Source organism: Vanacampus margaritifer, chromosome 12 (genome assembly GCF_051991255.1).
Source record: "Vanacampus margaritifer isolate UIUO_Vmar chromosome 12, RoL_Vmar_1.0, whole genome shotgun sequence".
In the NCBI taxonomy this organism is placed as follows: domain Eukaryota; kingdom Metazoa; phylum Chordata; class Actinopteri; order Syngnathiformes; family Syngnathidae; genus Vanacampus; species Vanacampus margaritifer.
In genome coordinates, this window is record NC_135443.1 from 18,830,430 (window position 1) to 18,849,762 (window position 19,333).

The 19,333-nt window shown below is 39.7% G+C and overlaps 1 protein-coding gene across 2 annotated transcripts in view; it reads left to right on the forward strand.

Moving 5' to 3' along the window:
- The window catches only part of LOC144061952 (zinc finger matrin-type protein 4), an 88,154-nt gene that overhangs the window by 61,250 nt on the left and 7,571 nt on the right, over window positions 1–19,333 (forward strand). For both annotated transcript variants that reach the window (XM_077582910.1, XM_077582911.1), the window contains exon 6: window positions 8,059–8,155. In XM_077582910.1, the coding sequence (XP_077439036.1) occupies window positions 8,059–8,155 (97 nt within the window). The remainder of the gene's footprint in view (window positions 1–8,058; window positions 8,156–19,333) is intronic.

Here is a 19,333-nt window from a genome sequence, read left to right on the forward strand (position 1 = left end):
ACAGGGTATGAGGTGGCAGCGGGCGGAAGCTGCGGCGGCTAGGCAAGGAGCCTGGCGGACTCGGATGTGTCTTTACATAAATCACGACTGGGGTAGAAACTCCCTCAGGACATAGTTGGACGATTGTCTCTTCTCTCCGGAGACAGGGCGGTGAATTAGGAGTAGTGAGATAAGCGTCTCGAGCTGAAGCATGAGCGTCTGAGCGCACGAAGACCTCAGAGAGGAGCAAGGAGCAAAGCAGAGAAAATGGTGTGTAATTGATGACACCGTCTGAGTCAGGAGTCACCGCTGACCTCCTCTGCCTTGAAACGATGCCTACGTGACACTGGGGCACTATTAGCAGGTGTACACACACACATGTAGAGAAACATTTGAAGGAGTTATAAACGTCAGATGACCTTTATATTCAGACAAATACAGATAAAAGATGATTAACAAAGAATTTCATCATCATCCACTGTTAATCTCACTTTAGTGACTCCATGCAGTACATCAGTATGATTCTTGTAGTCATAACAACAATTTCCTGAGACTGTTCACACATGTGAAATGAAAACACTAAATTATACTGAAGATTTATTTTGAATGTCACTGCTACTATAATTGTGTCCTTGGGTTCATTTTAGAACAAAAGATTCCCAAGTTATCGATGTCCATAAAGTGTTACTTCTGATGCTTTCATTTGGATTTTTCCATCGCGGTGCGAATAAACAAACGTAATGTGGCTGCCATGACCTTGTTTACTCACGGCTTCGATGCCCTGTCAAAGTACGTCGCCACGTGAAAGTGCTGTTTTATGCAAAAAAAAGATTGGGCATCGGACCGCTGCTGAAAAGCACCATCCCCCCCCCATCCAACTCGATGCGACTTTCCAACAGTAATTTATACACTGGTCAGACGCATTGGCGTATCTAGGCCTTTAGTGGTAACACAAAATGTAATTGATGTGCTTTCGAAATTAGCATATCTATTGCGGAAGGTATAACCCTAAAAAACATATATTTGAGGACAAATGATCGTAACAAATGCAGACAGCATACAGTACTCACGGGCATTATCCTCTCCGAAAAATGGCTAACTTTATTGCAGCTTAGTTGTGAGAGTCTTCTTCAGTGTTTCATCAACAGATCAAAGGATTTTTGTTTGTGTTTTTGACGGGGCTAGTTAAGCTTAATGGGATTTTTATTCATTTCAATGTTGAAAGAAGAATTGAGATATGCTTTGTAAAGGTTTTGATTTATGACTGCATTTACGGAATGAATAAAACTCAGAATTCAAGGCACCGTTGTAATTATAATGCCCATCCTTGCTCTCAACAGGCCTCTTTTTACTTTTGGTGGTGGTTTAATTAAGCAAGACAGCGGATACAGTAAATTGTCTGTGCTGCAAGGACCTCTATATCCTATTATCCTGCTTCCATGGTGAGAAAAATTAATAGATGACTACTTGTCATTGAGTTGTCCCACTGGAAGGTGGAAAGTACCTTGAAAATGATCCACATTGATATTCACAGGTGGTGGTTAAAAGACGTGTTGAGGGCTCGTTTCCTCATTCTCCTCTGGAGTCAATTTTTTCTATTAAAGCAAGTGTCTTGACAGCAGCGGTAGATTCCATGATTGTTAGCACTGAACACTTACAAAAAAAATCATTTATAAAAGAAACAAGGCACTGTTAGAGCTTGGCAGAGCATCTTGACGAAATGGCCAATTTGCAACATGCACTGAATGGGCCCATTAAGGTTTCTTTAGCCGAGTTAAGGCGCATCAGACACCCAAAGCGCAACAATGCTTTTGAAAAAGAGCACAATTCAGCGCACTCCATTTTCTGTGCACTAGATCATTACTTTTCGGGAAGTCTCCATGCCGGCAATGCCAGATCTGCCGCAAGGCTGTACATTAGACAACAGCCTTCTTGCCAAACCCCCCTCCTACCCCCCTACCCCTCTTTTCTGTCTCTAGCATATTGTTTTATGTAATTAACAAGGCTTAAAACGCCCTCACAAAATACTGCTCGCGCCCGCATAAATTCACCACCCTTCCCCGCACGCAGCCACTGTGTCTTGCACCTCATTTACATGGATTAGTCCACTGCGTGGTCTCATAAACCAAAACCGCTTGAGTAACCAAAAGACAGCTTCATTGTATCTAAACAAGAACATGGTAGGTAGCTTTTCTTCTATCTTGAAGATCAGGGCCAATCTGTCAATCAGACTAAGAGCTTGCATACAAAGGCAGCAACCACACTTAATCATTGACAAGCGTATAAAAGAGCAGACCTCTTTGTGTAATCCTTGCTGTGGTATAGAATAAGAGGGAAGTGAAATGTAATAAAAAATGAGATAGGCCGGTCATTGAGTGCCTTTCTACCCTCCAGTTAATAGTCTTATCATTAGGAGTAATGACATTTTGTCTGAGAGAGGAAGTTCAGTGCCTCAAATGCCTTAAAGCTTATAAAATTGCTGCAAGTGAAAGAAAAACTTGCAGGAATAAATATGCCTTCAATGTCAAAACTTCTTGCAGTGCATTTCTACACCATTGTAAACGTTCTATTAAAGTGGAAGTCAACCCCCAATTTTTTTGGGACAATATGTTCAATGCAGCTCCACTACTCTAAATATGGTATTCGAGTTAATATTGCGTTAGTGGAATATAAGTTAAGCAGCAAAATCCTGCCGTTTTTTCATCCATCTCAGTGGGTGGCCATTTTGCCACTTGCTGTTGACTGAAGATGACATTAATGTTGCTCAGGTCTCACATAACAACCAATCACAGCTCAGCTTCAGAAAACAGGTGAGCTGTGATTGGTCATTGCATGAGCCCTGAACAACATTGATGTCATCATCTTCAGTCGACAGCAAGTGGCAAAATGTCCGCCCCCTGAGATGGATAAAAAACGCTGGATTTTGCTTCATAACTCATGTTCCAAAAATGTTATGTTAATCAGAATGTCATGTTTAGATTAGTGAGGTCACATATAACATATTATTGTCAATAAATGTTTAAGGTTGACTTCCACTTAAAAGACACATTTTTTGATACAACTCGTGTATTGCATGGCAATTCAATCACAAATACATATGCAGTCATACTAAATATAATACTGTCTGTCAGCTTAGTGTAACAGCTCCATCTCCTTCCCCACAATTCCATCTCCTCTCCCCTTTCATTTCACTTCCTGTCGGAAATTTGCCCTGTCTGCTCTCCGTTGCCGTCTTCATCCTCATCCATCTATTTTTGGGGGTGCGCGTTCATCTCAACCACCTGCAAGCCCTCTAGTTTGCTCACATCTGGGTCTTGAGCATACATTTACCAACACAATACGCATGCGCAAACACAGCAGAGTGATACACCATCTGACAACACAGCTGACTGCACTGTCCTTCCCCTCCTCCCTCCCTTTGTTGAAGTTCAGCAGCACATTAAAAAAGCTGTGATCTAAAAATGTAACCAGCTTTCTGCTAATGATTAATAGATTTAAATCTTTCTCCAGATTTAGCCTAGTTAGGAATATTTGCCTACTCTGCAGAGTGGAAAATAGGAGCTTATTTGGCGTAATTTTTATTTGATACCTTGAAGTATGAATGCCCCATAAGTATAATTTGGTGTTTAAACACAATTTGAATTGCCAGCGCACCTCACTAGCATTTCAGCCAAATTTAATTAAAGATAAAGAGTGTCCCTCATCACCCTTCCTCCTCCTCCCCCTCCCCCTGCTGCCCTGCCGCCGCCCCTTGCCCTTCTTATTGTCTCCTCCCCCCATCCCGTCCGCCTCCCCTGTCCGCCTTCCTCCCCCTCCCCTGGTCCGGGGGCTCCATCCCTGGCCCGGGTCTCGGGGTTCCGCGGGCCGGGCGGGTGGGGGTGTTGTGCCTGCCCCGCTCCAGTGAGCCTCCTGGCACCTCGGACGGGCCCCAGTATCCAGGGGGCAAGCCCTATCGCCCCGCCGTGCTGTTTCCATCTGCCCCCCGTTTTTTTTTTTTTTGGGGTGGGGGGGTGGGTCGGTGGGGTTGAGTTGGTGGTGGTGTTGGGGGCGGGTGCGCCTCCTGGTTGAGAGAGCCCCCGCTGGTTGCTCCTCTTAACTCACTACACTAGTTTTGCACAAAACACTGTTAATATACACATAGGGCACATAACACACACTTTGGGGGGCTTGGGTAGGATGGAGACACCGTCTTCGCTAAAATTTTAATGCACCCCACAACCAGGGGGGCTGGTGTGTCGAGGTGGGGAGCCATCGGTCGGGGCTTCTATGATCCACCATCTGTATCCCCACCGCGCCACCACACCCCCCCTATTTTTTTTTCTTTATGCACCACATACACTCACCAACACGTCTGGGAAGCAGGTGGATCAGAGCGGGTGGATATGAATTCCCTCTGTTCTATCTCACCTGCTCCCAATTTTAATGCTCCGCTCTCTGGCCCCTCTCTGGCACGATGCCTGGATACAGGGGGTCCCCGAGGTTTGGGGGTCGGGGTTTGATGTGCTGGCGGGGGTGGGGTCGGGGGTTGACGGCTTGGTGGTGGTGGTGGAGTGCTGAGGGTGGGGGGGTTCGGGGGTGTCTGGGGTTTGGGGGCTGGGTTGTGGTGGGTGTGAGTAGGGGGCGGGGTCGTGGCAGGAGCGGGGGGCGGGTGGGGTGCCTGGTGGGCCTGCCGTGCCCTGCTCTGCTGCGTTGGGCTTGGAACGCGGGACGTGGGGAGCGCTCAGGACTCCTGGGTTTGCTCTCCGGCCGGTGGCCTCTGCGGGGCCCGGGGGTTGTGCCTTGGTGCTGCCCCGGCCTGGGGGGGCACTGGGGGGTTGTTCTTGCTCTGTCCTGGCCGAAGTCGACGGCTCCCCTCTTTGGTGGGGGTTTTCATGCATGCCAGATCCACCACACCAGCATCTACCGAAATTCAAACACAATCTGCTTCTTCTTCTGGCCGTTGAATCGGTGGAGGCTGATGTCTGTGGATGTCACTCTGCTTCATCTAACCTTCCTTCCTTTCCTCAGTCTTTCCTTTGGTCCCTTGAGGTCTCCCTAATTTGTTGGAATTTAGTTGTTTCTGGGGTTGGTGAAAGATTCTGGTTGGTAAACCGGTGGGTAGTAGGTAATGTCTGGTCGGTGCTGGGTTTCACTTTTCTTTCTTTTATTTGCTCCTTCCCCGGGTCTCCTGACAACTTCACGACTCTAGCGGGATTCTGAAGTATTCGGTTTAGGTGAAAAATATGGGATTTTTAATAGGTTTTAGGTGAATTAATTAGCACACACTCACATGCATGCACATATGCACACACACCCACATATGCACATACTCCGCACATACAAAAAAAAAGAAAGAGAGAGAGCAATGATGATGACATGTCGAATTGGTAAGATTATCGAATGAACAATACTGAGCTCTCTCAAAAAAAGAGAGGGAAAAAAAGAGTGTTTTATTGTTTTAATCACTGGTGTCCAAACTATGGTCTCGCGACCATTTTTAAGCAACCTGCAGAATCTATGGTACTAAAAATGACATTTGCTGCTAATAAATGTGTTTTATATACTGTAGAGCTTTTGTAAAGATGCAAATTATATTATACTATTCAAATTATTATGTAAGTATATATTCAACCAAAATTCTCTACACTTGTTGTTTAGTTCTTTCTTAGTTCCATACATGAGTTATTGTGTGGAGATTTGGGGACATACATATAAATCAATAACAAACACAGTCTTGATCTTACAGAAGACTGCAATTAGAATGATTAACCTTGTTGATTATCGTGCACCTACTAATAATCTATTTAGAAAATCACATATACTTTAATTTAACGATCTGGTGGACTTTAAACCCACCCAATTTATGTTTAAAATAAATAATAATATGCTGCCTTGCTGTGTTCAGAAGCTCTTCCAACACAGAGATAGCAATTTGATTGTGAATTGAAACTGTGTAACTCAATTAAGAATTTCAAATACATGTATAAATGTAAGATTATTAATAGTTATGAAATGTCAATGTAGTCTATAGTTATTGCAAAAATATGAAGAAAAAAAATTCGATACATGTATGTCGGTAATAATAATATTATTATTATTTTTGTAAATATATGCATGCGTATACGTAGTTCATTGTTGGACTTATATGTAGATGCAGTATGTGAATGTATGAACTTGTGATAGGTCTGTTACCTTGATGTAGTATCATGTGCAAAGGGTAGACAGTATAAGCTTTGGCTTCAGTCTACACTTTTTGGTCTTTGTTCCTATATGTTATTATTTTTTGCTTATTGATTGTTAAGACCAAACAAACTAAACTAAAAATTAATTATTTACACAAAAAAACTAGTAACAACAATTTTCTTCATAACACTGATATAGAGAAGATTTACATGAATTATAATGAATCATTAACAATTAAGATAATAAATTTTTCCTCCACTTCGTGCTCTGTCAAGGCCCAAATTGTGAACATGCATGATTACCAAGTAACAGCTTTTAAAATTGTCAATTTAGGACAGATTGCTCCTCACTGTAACAAATTTATATAAAATCTACAGTAAAAAATTATAGCATTTTCTTGTTTTTTTTATTTTACAGTGTTTAACTGTGTACAGCAATGCATTATGGGTAAAACGGAATGCATTATTGGTAAAACAATTTACAGTAATTTGCTGTATAATTAGCTGCAAAATATTAAATTTTAAAAAGTTAATTTTACAGCAACTATGTTTTTGCACGTATTTATGTGGATTACAGGTAAATACTTAAAAAAGATTGTTGGATTTTGGCAGATATCTCTATAGGAGATAAAGCTAATAGCAGACCCTGTATTGTCACCGGAGCAAGGACAAGAGTAATATTTTAGTGCAAAGGCAGCCTGCATCATCTTCGCATTACATTTCTCCGATAAATAGGCAACATTAGAGCTAACATTCATTTATGCACTCGAATGCAGAACAAGGGTTGATTTTACAACAAGGGCGGTTATGGTGGGTGACTGGTTAGCACGTCCGCCTCCCAGTGTTGACAGCATGAGATCGAGTTCGGGTTTCGGCCTTCCTGGGTGGAGTTTGCATGTTCTCCCCGTGCCTGCGTGGGTTTTCTCCAGGTACTCCGGTTTCCTCCCACAATACAAAGACATGCATGCCCTATTAATTGAGCACTTAATTGTCCCTAGGTGTGATTGTAGCAGTAAAGAAAATGGATGGATGATTTTACAACGACATACTGTATTTGTGTATTTACAGGAATTGACTTGCCAATCAATTACGTAGAATACAATAAATGGTTGTAAACTAGATTAAATATAGTTACATACTACATACTTTTTTGCCATTTATTTCCTGTAAATTCTACAGTCAATTTGTTACAGTGGTGTTTAGGTTCTGATTATAGACATGGAATTCGGCTGCTGTTCAGTGCAGGGGCAGATACTGTATTTTCTGGTGACTTAGAGGGTCTCTAACCATCACAAAAACTTACAGTATGTGCCGTATAGAAAGCTATTCTGGTAGCAATTTTCCAAAAAAGCACTGTAATTTATAAAGAATAAGCAATTGCTTGATTGACTGATTTTGGTGTGCTTGATAAATTAAATAAAAAAAAGAGTGGCCTTTGCATCCTTAAATTTTTCTGTACGTAGCCCTCAGAGGAAATAAATTGGACATCCCTGGTTTTAATGGATATGTTAACTTAAGTATACTTCTATAGAAATTAACAAAGTTTAATTGATCCTTAAAATGTTGTTAAAGGTTTTATAATGACTCTCTCTCTCTCTCTCTCTCTCTCTCTCTCTCTCTCTCTCTCTCTCTCTCTCTCTCTCTATATATATATATATATATATATATATATATATATATATATATATATATATATATATATATATATATATATATATATATATATATATATATACTTATTTTCAAATACCTATTGAAAGTTCAAGGTTACACTGTATTGTTGTCATTGTTGGCCTGGCTTCTGCTTATAATTATGATGATAAAGATAGCAGTTTCTTAAGGGTTTTAAAATGAGCACATACGTCTTTAAAAGTGCCCTGGAAAGTAAGTGTGACTTGTGTGTTTAATGTCTCTCCAGGGCTGCGCAGTAGTTACTCGTGCAGCGTCTGCAGCGTGGTCCTCAACTCCATCGAACAGTACCATGCACACCTCCAGGGCTCCAAACATCAGAACAAGTGAGTACCAACGGCTCATCGTAGCGTGTGAGGACAAACGACCTACGAGGCATTTGATCTGAATAAGAGGAGGTGTGTGCGTGTGTGTGATGGCTTCTTGGCTGGTGAAGTGAGGCGAAGTCAAATCTCATTTCTGGCCTACAGAGAACCAAGCAATGTTTTGACAGCAGTGTGATAAACATGCAAAAATGGAAAACGGTTACACAATTAATAGCTTGCAAACTTGCTGACATCACTTTCAATGTTTCGTTATTGTATATGGGAAAGAAATCCTTATCACAAAATCTGGTTTCTATAAAGTGTACATAAAGACTTAATATTGTCATATTTATCTCATTTTCCTATATTAGCCTGTCAAGTAATGAACAATAAAATGGGTTTGTGGTTGTGTCTTTCCCAAAATGTGTCCACTAGCCGAAATACTGGGATGGAACAGTTAGACATCATGCATTTACCATGAAATAGCTACTAGCATGGTTCCAGGCTGTCTATGCCAGTGTGAATTTCTGCATGTAGACTTCTCTGCACAGTATTTAATGCTGCGTCTTTTTTTTAACCCCCTAAATTGTTTAAAACTTTCTTGATTTCATATCATTTAGATTGCAGTAGATTGCAATAATTGGATTATTAATTTATCACATATGCTGACTACTTCATTAGTGGATGACCTGCTACGCCTGCAAAACGCTTGCATGCAGTGAAGCTCAAAATTAGATTTCAATCTTCTAATTCATCAGGCCAATCATAGGATTTCATAATAGACTGCGTGACTGTGCTTGTATTCACCCTGCTGTGAGTATTTTAAAGAGCTTCATTGAACAAAACAAGGCAAAGAGATAGAGAGAAGAAAAAAACTGTTAAGATCCATCTGTGGCTTGGTAGTCAAATACTGGCCAGGATCGAAACACCATTAATATTCCAACGTGCTACAATAGGAACAAAAAAGTAAATGTTGTACACAATAAATATGTGCTTAATGTAGTCTGCTGAGGTTTTCAGACGGCAACTTAATCGTATCCACAACTTAACTCATTCACTCCCAGCCATTTTCACTGAAGCAACCCCCTTCGCTCCCAGCTGTTTTACTGAACTTTCACTGCAAAAAGGACTGTAGAAATGTTAAAAAAAAAAATAGTAATATAAGAACATTATTTCTTCAAATAAGCAAAATGATCTGCCAACAGAACAAGAAATTTTTATTTAAATTTACCTGTAGAATTTTGAAAAATAAAAAAAACAAGTAATTTTTTCAAGTTGTAAAAAACATAACTATTTTCTTAAATTACATGAGTATTTTTTGTATGCTTGGATAACTTAGCCTGAGTGTCAAGCATCGAGGTAACAGGTCCCATTTTCTTTGTCATGACCAAGCTAGGAATTGAACCCACAACCTTCAAGTCTGAGTGTAGGCACTCTACCACTGGACCACTGAGCTCGTACTGAAAGCAAGGAAAAATTAGCTTACTAAATAAAACGAAATTAACCATATTGCACTCGTCTGTTTTCATACTTGTATTTTTTTTCCATTTATCTTATTACTAGATTATACAAAATCTTAAAATAAGAAAACTTATGAAACCCCAGTTCAGGGCCTTTAATGTTGGTTAGTTGTCATCTTAAAATGTGGGAAATGCTTGTTTTAATCTACACAGTACTTAAAACTGGCTGTTAACACTCAATGCCAAGACTGCTTGATCAAATAAGATAATTAAGTAATAAGTATCTTAAAATAAGCACAATGATCTTGCCTGACAATTTCATTTTAAGTAAAAATAACTTGTCAAATCAAAATAAGCAAATTTAGGTTAAATTTAAGAAATTATTACTTAAGATTTTAGTTTTTGCAGTGTTGCCTGATTTTGCAAGGCCCACAGAATATTCTGTTCTATTGCTATAAAAACATGCACCCTATCAAAAGAAAGATTATAGTATTTTCTTTTATTAGGAAAAAAAAGTACACTCTTATCTGTTTCCATTTTGTAGCAACTAGCATTGGAATATAGCTAAGTTTCATCATTATTCAAAATCCTGTTGAAAACACTGGGAAAAAGAGCTTGTTGCAACATGGCCTTGGCTGATCTCTTATACTCTGCTGCCATCTGCTGGCCATTTTTTGTAATAACTACCATTGCTTTAAGCACACTTTTTATGTTAGAAGCTGTATCAAAGCCTTCTGTATGCTCTAGCATAAAAAAAACATAAGAAATGTATAAATACGTTTTGGGGAGTGCAGGACAAAGCATTAAAAAACATATTCATACGTTTTTGGGTTTGAATGACTTAAGTTGAGTTGTATCATTTATGGTCAAAACCGACACATTGTAAATCAACCACTAATGTTAAACATTTAGACAACCACACATAAAGCATTCCACCTTTTTATCACAAGTGACAAGCACATGGCAGCTAAACAGTCACTGGCTAGCTCCTAGCACAAGAAGCTAATATAGCGATCTATATCAGGACAGAACTCAACCGCACAAACATCCAGCCATCCATTTTGCATCACACCTGTGCTCATTAGTCTTCCAGATAGACCTGCCGCTACGTGCTTCGTCAAGAACAGATCTTAATTAAAAAAAAACTGCCATGGATAGCATAAGCTTCTAAAAAAATGGCTTGCCAGGTGGCAATTTTGCAACGTTGCTCCAATGTCAATTGGCGAGCTACATGCTTACAAAAACTGCAAAGTAATAGAGAAAAGTAGTAAAAATAATGCTGGCCTCACATCTGTGCGGATGATAGAAAAGGGAAACATATAGTGAGCATTGTGACACAATGTACTTGCCATATTTCTATATTGTACAACTTTTGGAGCAATCGAATTTTGAGGTACCATTGTTCTTGGACTGCAACTACAGTAAATACACAGTGGGCAAAAGAATGCTGTGTATACCCAAGGGTAAGCTGGCAAGGTTGAGTGCTGATCTCTCACATTGTAATGTTTGACATTTCTGCTCGTAGGTTATAATTCAAGTCAGCAGCTCATAAATCTAACTTTTGTTACTTTTCCTCTGGTAAAGTGGAGAAGGATGCCGAGACACTGAAAGAGTTGTTTATGGGAGAGCTTCATAAACAGACAGTACATGCTGTGGACAAAGTCAGACAGATGGCCAGGGAGATGCGGCGCAGCACAACGATGGTGTCGGAGACAAACGAGCAGAGGGATTGCAAAAGAGACAGAAGAACATGAGGAGGTGTGCTAATACATTTTTTAAAGGTTCAAAGAGTAAAGGCAACTAATACAAAAAGTCTCAGGCTTGCTGAGAGCTGCAGGGCTCAAATGTGGTAAAGACATCAGGGAGAGATGGTCCTCAGGCGGATTTACAGCACTATGGTATATAACCGGTTTAGAGGAAGCGGTTGTCTCCCCACTAATTCTAAGGAAGTGGGTTTATCTGGGAACTGTGGCATTTGACTGGGATCCAAGTTGTGTGTGAGATATAAAGACTGTGACCGTGTGTTCTATCCTGATTTTGACTTTGTAACACAATTACATTTTGAATGAACCACGTGCAGACAACAGTGAATTATGAATGCAATATTTTGAGCAGATCTGCGATTGGCTGGCAAACAGTTCAGGGTGTACCCCGCCTACTGCCCGAAGCCAGCTGGGATAGGCTCCAGTGCCCCCCGCGACCCTTGTGAGGACAAGCGGATAAGAAAATGGATGGATGGATGGATGGATTCACAATAGAAGTATTTTCTGGGGCGGTTCTAGGGTCAGCAGTTTAGGAGTGCTAACAGTTTTGGCACGAGGGCACATCCAATATTTGTTTGTTTGTTTATCATATAAAGGAATTAGGACGGTCACAAACAAAATAGGAGTTTCAATGATAATGGGCATCCAGGCTAGGGTTGCCACCTTGGATTTGTGGAAAAAAAGGGACACCTGACCAAGCTCGGGCACTTAACAGTCAAGCCTGAAATTATTCATACCCCCGACAAATGTTGAATATGTAGACATTTTAGCATGACAAAATCCCAAAACACATAGCAGACGTGGTTAAGAAATGATTCGCGGACAATTAACGTTTTGCAGTGGCCCAGACAGTCCAGACTTGAAGTCAGTTGAAAATCTGTGGAGGGAATTTAAGATTAGGGTGATGACAAGAAGAGGTCATTGCTAAAGATGAATGGGCAAAAATATCAGCCAAGTCAAGCAAAAAGCCGATCTGCAAATATTGGATGCGTTTTATTTGCTGTAATACCCAATAAAGGCTTTTCTATTGATTTTTGAGGAGAAAGGTATGAATAATTTTGGACGTGCCACTTTTTGTTCAAATATATATAAAACCTGAGAGAGAGAGAGAGAGAGAGAGAGAGAGAGAGAGAGAGAGAGAGAGAGAGAGAGAGAGAGAGAGAAAGAGAGAAAGAGAGAGAGAGAGAGAGAGGGAGACTGTAATGCAATGTACACTGTAAACTACAAATACTCTAAAAAACAATAAGATACAAACACGACGTGGCTATGTGTAACTATTGTAGGAAAACGTCACCCACAATTACGTACGTACGGTTCTATAAAAAGCCACCAAGTGTCAATATACATACCTTCTTGTTTTTTCATTTTTTGTTCAATTTGATGTAGAAATGTCCCACTGCTCTTCTCTGCACTCTTTCGTCGTGACTCACTGACTTCCCTGGATTCCGTGAGAGAAGGACTGAAATTACCGTAATGACAGTACTTTTTCTGTTAAAGCACAAGGGCTTAGCTTTCAGACACCATTGGAATTTTTCAGGTAGTACAAACGGTGCCAGAGTTACGGTAATCCAAAGTGCACCTACGGAAATGTTCCGCTGGCGGCATGCTCGGTAACAAAGCGTTCCACAGTAGCGAAGGGGACATTTTTAGAATACAGAATTAAGGAAATCAAATTAGTCTACTAACTCCTAACTAACAGCATAAACAGTAACCTACAGTTAAATGCTTAAAAATGTAGGCCTGGTAATGATAATGTGGTTATATTGAATGGGAGAAGTGAAGAATTTTTCCACATTTAAAGTATGCCCGTATCCCACTGAGGAGGGAACATTTGCAAAGGTAGCAAATGTTGATTTCACATCAAGGTTCATCAGAGTTCTTTCAAGGTCTCACTCTTCAACTGTTCTTGAAAGTTCTCTGAACTGTTGGTAAATGTTTAGAGAATGTTTAGTGAATGTTGTGACCTTAAAGGGCAAGTCAATCCATTTTTTTTCACAATATGTTTTATGCAACCCCACTAGTCTAAATATGGTATTCTGATTAATATTGGAGCAAAATCCAGCAATTTTTTAAAATCAATATTAGAAGGCGGTCATTTTGCCACTTGCTGTTGAGTGAAAATGACATCCCAGTTGCTCAGGTCTCACATAACAACCAATCACAGCGCAGCTTCAGAAAACAGGTGAGCTGTGATTGGTCATTGTCTGAGCCCTGCGCAACATTAACGTCATCTTCAGTCAACAGCAAGTGGCAAAATGGCCGCCCGCTGAGATGGATAAAAAACGCTGGATTTTGCTTCATAACTCTTATTTCACAAATGTAATGTTAATCATAATGTCATGTTTGTCATGACTACTGAAGTCACATATAACATATTATTGTCAAGAAATGTTTAATGTTGACTTCCACTTTAAGCGAACCTTAACGAGAAATCAACATGTTATTTAAAAAAGGAAATAGAGTAAATACTATCTTAAGAGCTCTAAAAAAAGTATGTTTTTTTTTAATTAAAAAAAAGAGAGAGAGAGAGAGCAATGATGACGACATGTCGAATCGGTAAAATTACCAAATGAACAATACTGCGCTCTCTGTCAAAAAAAAAAAAAAAAGAGCTCTAAAATTTTGGGTGTGCTTGTATTAATTTTATGAGTGCTTCAGCACCCCCATAAGAGGCCTAGACACGTTTAGGATTTTTCTAGTAAGCCGAAATAAAGCTAATTTGAGTGTCAAATTGTGAAAGCATTGCTATGATAACCATCTTTGTGGAAACGTTTTACCTATAATAAATGACTCATACTTCATAATAGAGATCTATAAATCAGATGTGGCTTCAAAATATTTTTTAAAAATGTTTTAGGACTTTGTGCTGTGAAACATTATTGGAAAAACAAATGTGCCACAAAAGGTTTTCACCAGACAGCAATGTGGCCAAAAACAGATACTGCACTGTGGCAATGTTTGATCAAATTTGATTAAATTATATTTGGAAATTCCCTGCCCCCCAATTCACTGCAGTGCATTCTGGGTAAGTCCTTGAAAGTGAGTCTGCTGCAAACTTACAGTATGCATGAAGTGTGAAAAAGTCCATGGGAGAGAGCCCCTGGAAGCACAATCCATTTTAAAGTGCAGACGTATCGCAAAGGCACGCTGGGTTGGCTTAGTTGCGCGAATGGTACTGGAAATAGGTCTAAACCAACATTTATCCTCTGGGGATCAGAACAAGACCAAGGGGTTCTACCTCATCAACTTCACTTGCTCTGCCCTCTTCCAGTCACTCAGGTGTTACTCAATTTGTGCGCTTGACTCCGTGTTAAACCACTTTTGTCTAAATCACGCTACTGTGCACACTCTCCAGTTATAAGCGAGTAAGTGTGCAGTTTGTCATCTTTGCGGCACAGTCAAAATTGGGGCATGATATGATAGCATGTAAAGCCCCTGTCATCTTGTATTGTGCAGCACATTGAGCCGAGTGTCACTTTTTCTGCTGACATGTGAATGGAAATACACTCAATGTGCTAGACAGGCTGGAATAGAATCTGAGCAGAAAAATAAGGTGACATGAGGTTCCACAGGCGATGATTTGTATGTCGCCTTAGTGTTGGCCCACATGACATGAACACAAACATCAAAACAACTCAATGTCATTTGGTAAACGTTTATTATTTTGGGCCACACAGTCACGTTTTAGATTATGTCCACATGAGAGAAATGCATTTGCAGGCTTTTAAACACATTCCAAAGCAACAGGAGGCCTTTTATTAAGTTTTCTTGATTTTGATGTGGAAAATTAACTGTCACTTCAATCGATGATTTGTTAATTTAATAAGTATCTCTCAGAATGTTTTGATGTATTGAGTTGAATAATGCTGCCCAGAAAAGCTGTGTTGATCAGCGTCCCATAGCTGATGTCGACACACTGAACTAGTAAAGATCAAATCAACAGTGCGTCTGCAGTCAAGTATTGCACTCTATTTAGCCTCAATTGCTTCAAGACACAATCAATCAACAAACCATTTCACACAATTGATGGATTATTATGCCCAGTCCTATTAGAACCCCTAAATGCATGGACATGCTAGTCAATTAGACGTCTGAAAAAAGCAATTTCCCAAAACTATATTTTTGAACTGATTGTAGTTTTTCCGTATCATACCCAATTTCCTCAAATTGTGGCTGTCCTAATAGACACCCTGCCCCCAATTAAACACTGGATATGTCATCCACATGTCCTCAAATAGATGGTTCCCTTCTTGTAGTAACTGTACACTGTTTTCACATACAGACATGAAATAAATCCAAGAATGACCCCCCTGGCTCAAGGTATTAGAGAGGATTCTGCGGTGAACGAGTAGCCCAACGGCTGTTTGTAGTTTTCTCAATAGTGCGTATGTGTACCCATTATTATTTTTGTTAATTATAAGTACAAGTCGTTTACAGGTTGATAAAGCGATTTTTAAGTGAATCAGACAACTTAATTTGTAGTAAAGTTCTCTCTAATACCTTTAAAGTAGGCTAATGCAACAGTTTGTCTCTAGTATCATGTAAACATGCTGACTGTGACCTCATACAAATGAGATAACGGGGATGGAATTAGTATTCCTTTTTTTATAAACATATATCAAAAATGCAAATGTGGGGGAAAAGGTCAGAATGTATTGGAATATTGTCACTCCCCTAAATGAATGGCCTACGTCATTTGTTCAGTTTTTCCAGAAAACACGAAAAACTAAACCAAATACAGACGCTCCCCACCTTACGAACGAGTTACGTTCCGGACGATCGTTCGTAAGGTGAATTTGTTCGTAAGTTGCTTCAGTGCTATATTTTGTATTATAATTTATGTTTAAAGCCTATATAAGTATATTGAAGGTTTATATAAGTATGTTTAAGGCTTGTACAAGTAACCTGCATTGGTTTGTACTGAAAAAAACTTAAAATGATAATAAAATGGAGAGAATACGTACAGTACTGTACTGTACTACGTATGTTAGAGAGAGAGAGAGAGAGACACACACAGTATGTACATGTACGTAATAAGATAAATAAAATGACGTTTAACTTACTTTTGGAAGATGTACTCGATGCTTAAGGAGATGATGGAGGAGGAGGAAGGGGAGGATTTTATATCATGAGAGATTCTTCGTCGTCGCTGGAATCGGCTTCAAAAGTTATTTCCTCCTTTATTGGGACCGGTGTTTCTTCCTCCTCCTCCTCGACACGTTGCTGAGCCTCCAATGAGCTCTCACAGCGCCAAGCGTCGGTATTAGCGGCGGAAAGAAGCACTACGCGCAATACAAAATCTAACTTACAGCATCTCTTTCCGAACATTTTTCGACATACTGTACGCGCAGAAATGTTCGTATGTACCGTTGTTCGTAACTCGAATGTTCGTAAGTAGGGGAGCGTCTGTACTCATTGTATGTATTACTAATTTTATTTTAGTGGTATAATTTAATGATCACTCAAGAGAGTGAGGATATGTAAGTTTCCCGTGCGTATTTCTTTGTTCGTCCAGGGGAGATGAAAGCACAGCTGACAGCAGCAAGATCTTAACGCTCGTTGAAGAAACAAGCATGAAAATTGTGTTCTTCAACCTCTATTCATGGCTCTACGTGTGTTGGACATTTGGGATGTGTCATCGGTAAAGCCACAACAGATTTTGCTCCGCTACGAAGCAGCTGCATGTGTTTATGTGCCAGCATTCTTTATCTGTCCCACACATCTGTTTTGCTCACCGTCAGCTGCAGGTCATTTGAAACACTCCATTCTCCCTGCACGCTGTCGCAGCAGATTGCTCACTGTAATTGGAGCTGTTTTTGAAGATAACAGCAGAGATATAACGAGATCTATTTGGCAGGCTATTTTCTCACTGCACAATGTGTTGCAATGATGCCAGGGTACTTACCTGAATGTACTACAGAAGCACCGGTAGGCAGCTGCATGCATGGTCAACTTCCACTAGAAAATAAAAAATTATAAATCCACTTGGAATATTTTTTTGTAGGTAGATTAGAGAATATGAAATGAGCCAATATGTAATGATGCAATACAATACAATTAAGAGATGATACACTCCAAAATTGAAAGCTACTTCTTGAGTACTGATTAATGCAACAGTGAGATATTAACTTCTGAATGTCCTGAAATTATTTGCTGGTAAAAAAAATAAAAAAATTTGGATACATTTCACTGGTGGGCTAGTTCTGGAACAGGCCCGCGGGGTACTTATGAGGTTCTTGTGGACTACCATATTTGGTGGAACTTGTTATCAGGGTCTGATTCAGTCAGATTACAATGATTCACTTACACTCCCACACAGTACTGTGATATAACAGGATTCATAATATGTTTCACTCCAATTACAATATATTACATTTGACAAAATATTGGAAAACAAAGTACAACATTGCAAAACATATTGGGTGCTGCTCTCATTAGTACTGTACAAAAACCTTAGTGTTGTGTTTTCTACGCTTATACTTTTTTTTTAAACACATATTAACTAATTATTTAAAAAAAAGTTTACTATCATATGAACAAATCATAATACTGGCCAATGGTGGTTATTAGAATAACTGAGCTGCTTGTTGTGATGCTATGTTTACATGCAGTCAATATTTGGTCAAAATTCCTGTATACATGGTCATTGTACTCAATTGGAATACGCCGTTCAAAAGCGCGTAACATGGACAATGTCATTATGCTAATAGTCGCCATTTCCATTTTTAACTTTCTCCTCGCTCCAAATCTGTGTTTCTTTGCTGCATCGTCAGGTTTGTTTACCTGTGCTTGAGTATTTCCGGTGGGTTACACGGCAGAAGCATGGACTTAAATACACGTGTATACACACTGTGGCATTTTTGCCATAGAGACAGAAAGTAACATTAAAACGCAGCAGAGAAATTCCTGTGTTCGAGTGAGGTTCATTTAGTGAGTCGAACGGCGCCGTGCATACAAGTCATTCCTGTACTCCAAAGACCAAGATTCCTTGTGGAAAGAGAATGCACAACGGCAAACTCATGTCCCGTTCAGTCGAGGTATTCCGAATGAGCTAATATTCCGAATGTGTTAAATGAACAAATATTCTAGTTACAAATGGGGTTTTTAAAAACCCAAATAAGAGCACATTCAAGTTTTTGCGCATGTTTACATAACCTTTAAAAAGTTGAATATTACCAATATTCAGGTTTTAAAGGGAATTATTGGCTGCATGAAAACATTGTATTGTACTTTACAGCAGCAGGTAATATTCACAACCGTATCCACTTTTCTTCTTTTCTTGATTAATTCAAAATGTGGTCCAAAGTTCCTGCTACCTCTTCTAAGAAGTTGCAATGTTACCAAATCTTGTTTTTCTCCTAAATCTTTAGTAAAAGATATCACAAATAATCTTTGCTCTCTATGCTCCCTTGCGAAAGCCTCTGGCATAAACACCAACTGCCGATGATCTGCGTTAGCACCTTTATAAAGCAAGCCTGACTATTGGCTAGCTGAACTCACAAGTGCAAAAAGGTGCACTATTTTGCAATTCATTACAATCATTCCTCCTTAGGCGTTACATACTTGAGGTATGAAGGCCAATCAAAAACTTCAAGTATTGAAGATGACTTATAAAAGCCAAAATAATACTAATCAATTATGTTTGCATCCCTCACAAGGAATAAATAACGTATGCTGGGTGCTTTAATGATTCTGACCTTTGGCCTGACATTAACTGTAAGTGTTGTCTACAGTTTATTTGCGGCAATGTGCAATGTTGATGCTGACGTGAACGAAAGGCCCTGAGGGTGTGCTGGTGAAGTCGAGGACAATCCTTTTAGCCTGCTCACCCTGCTAATTATTTGTCATCAGTGTCACAGAGGGCACTGCACAAACTGCAAAACCAGCTAATGTACATTTATCAGGAGGTGGTGGTAAAATGCAGGGAGGGGGCAACAGAGAGCACGAGAGATTACAGTGCTAAGTAGGAAGCGATT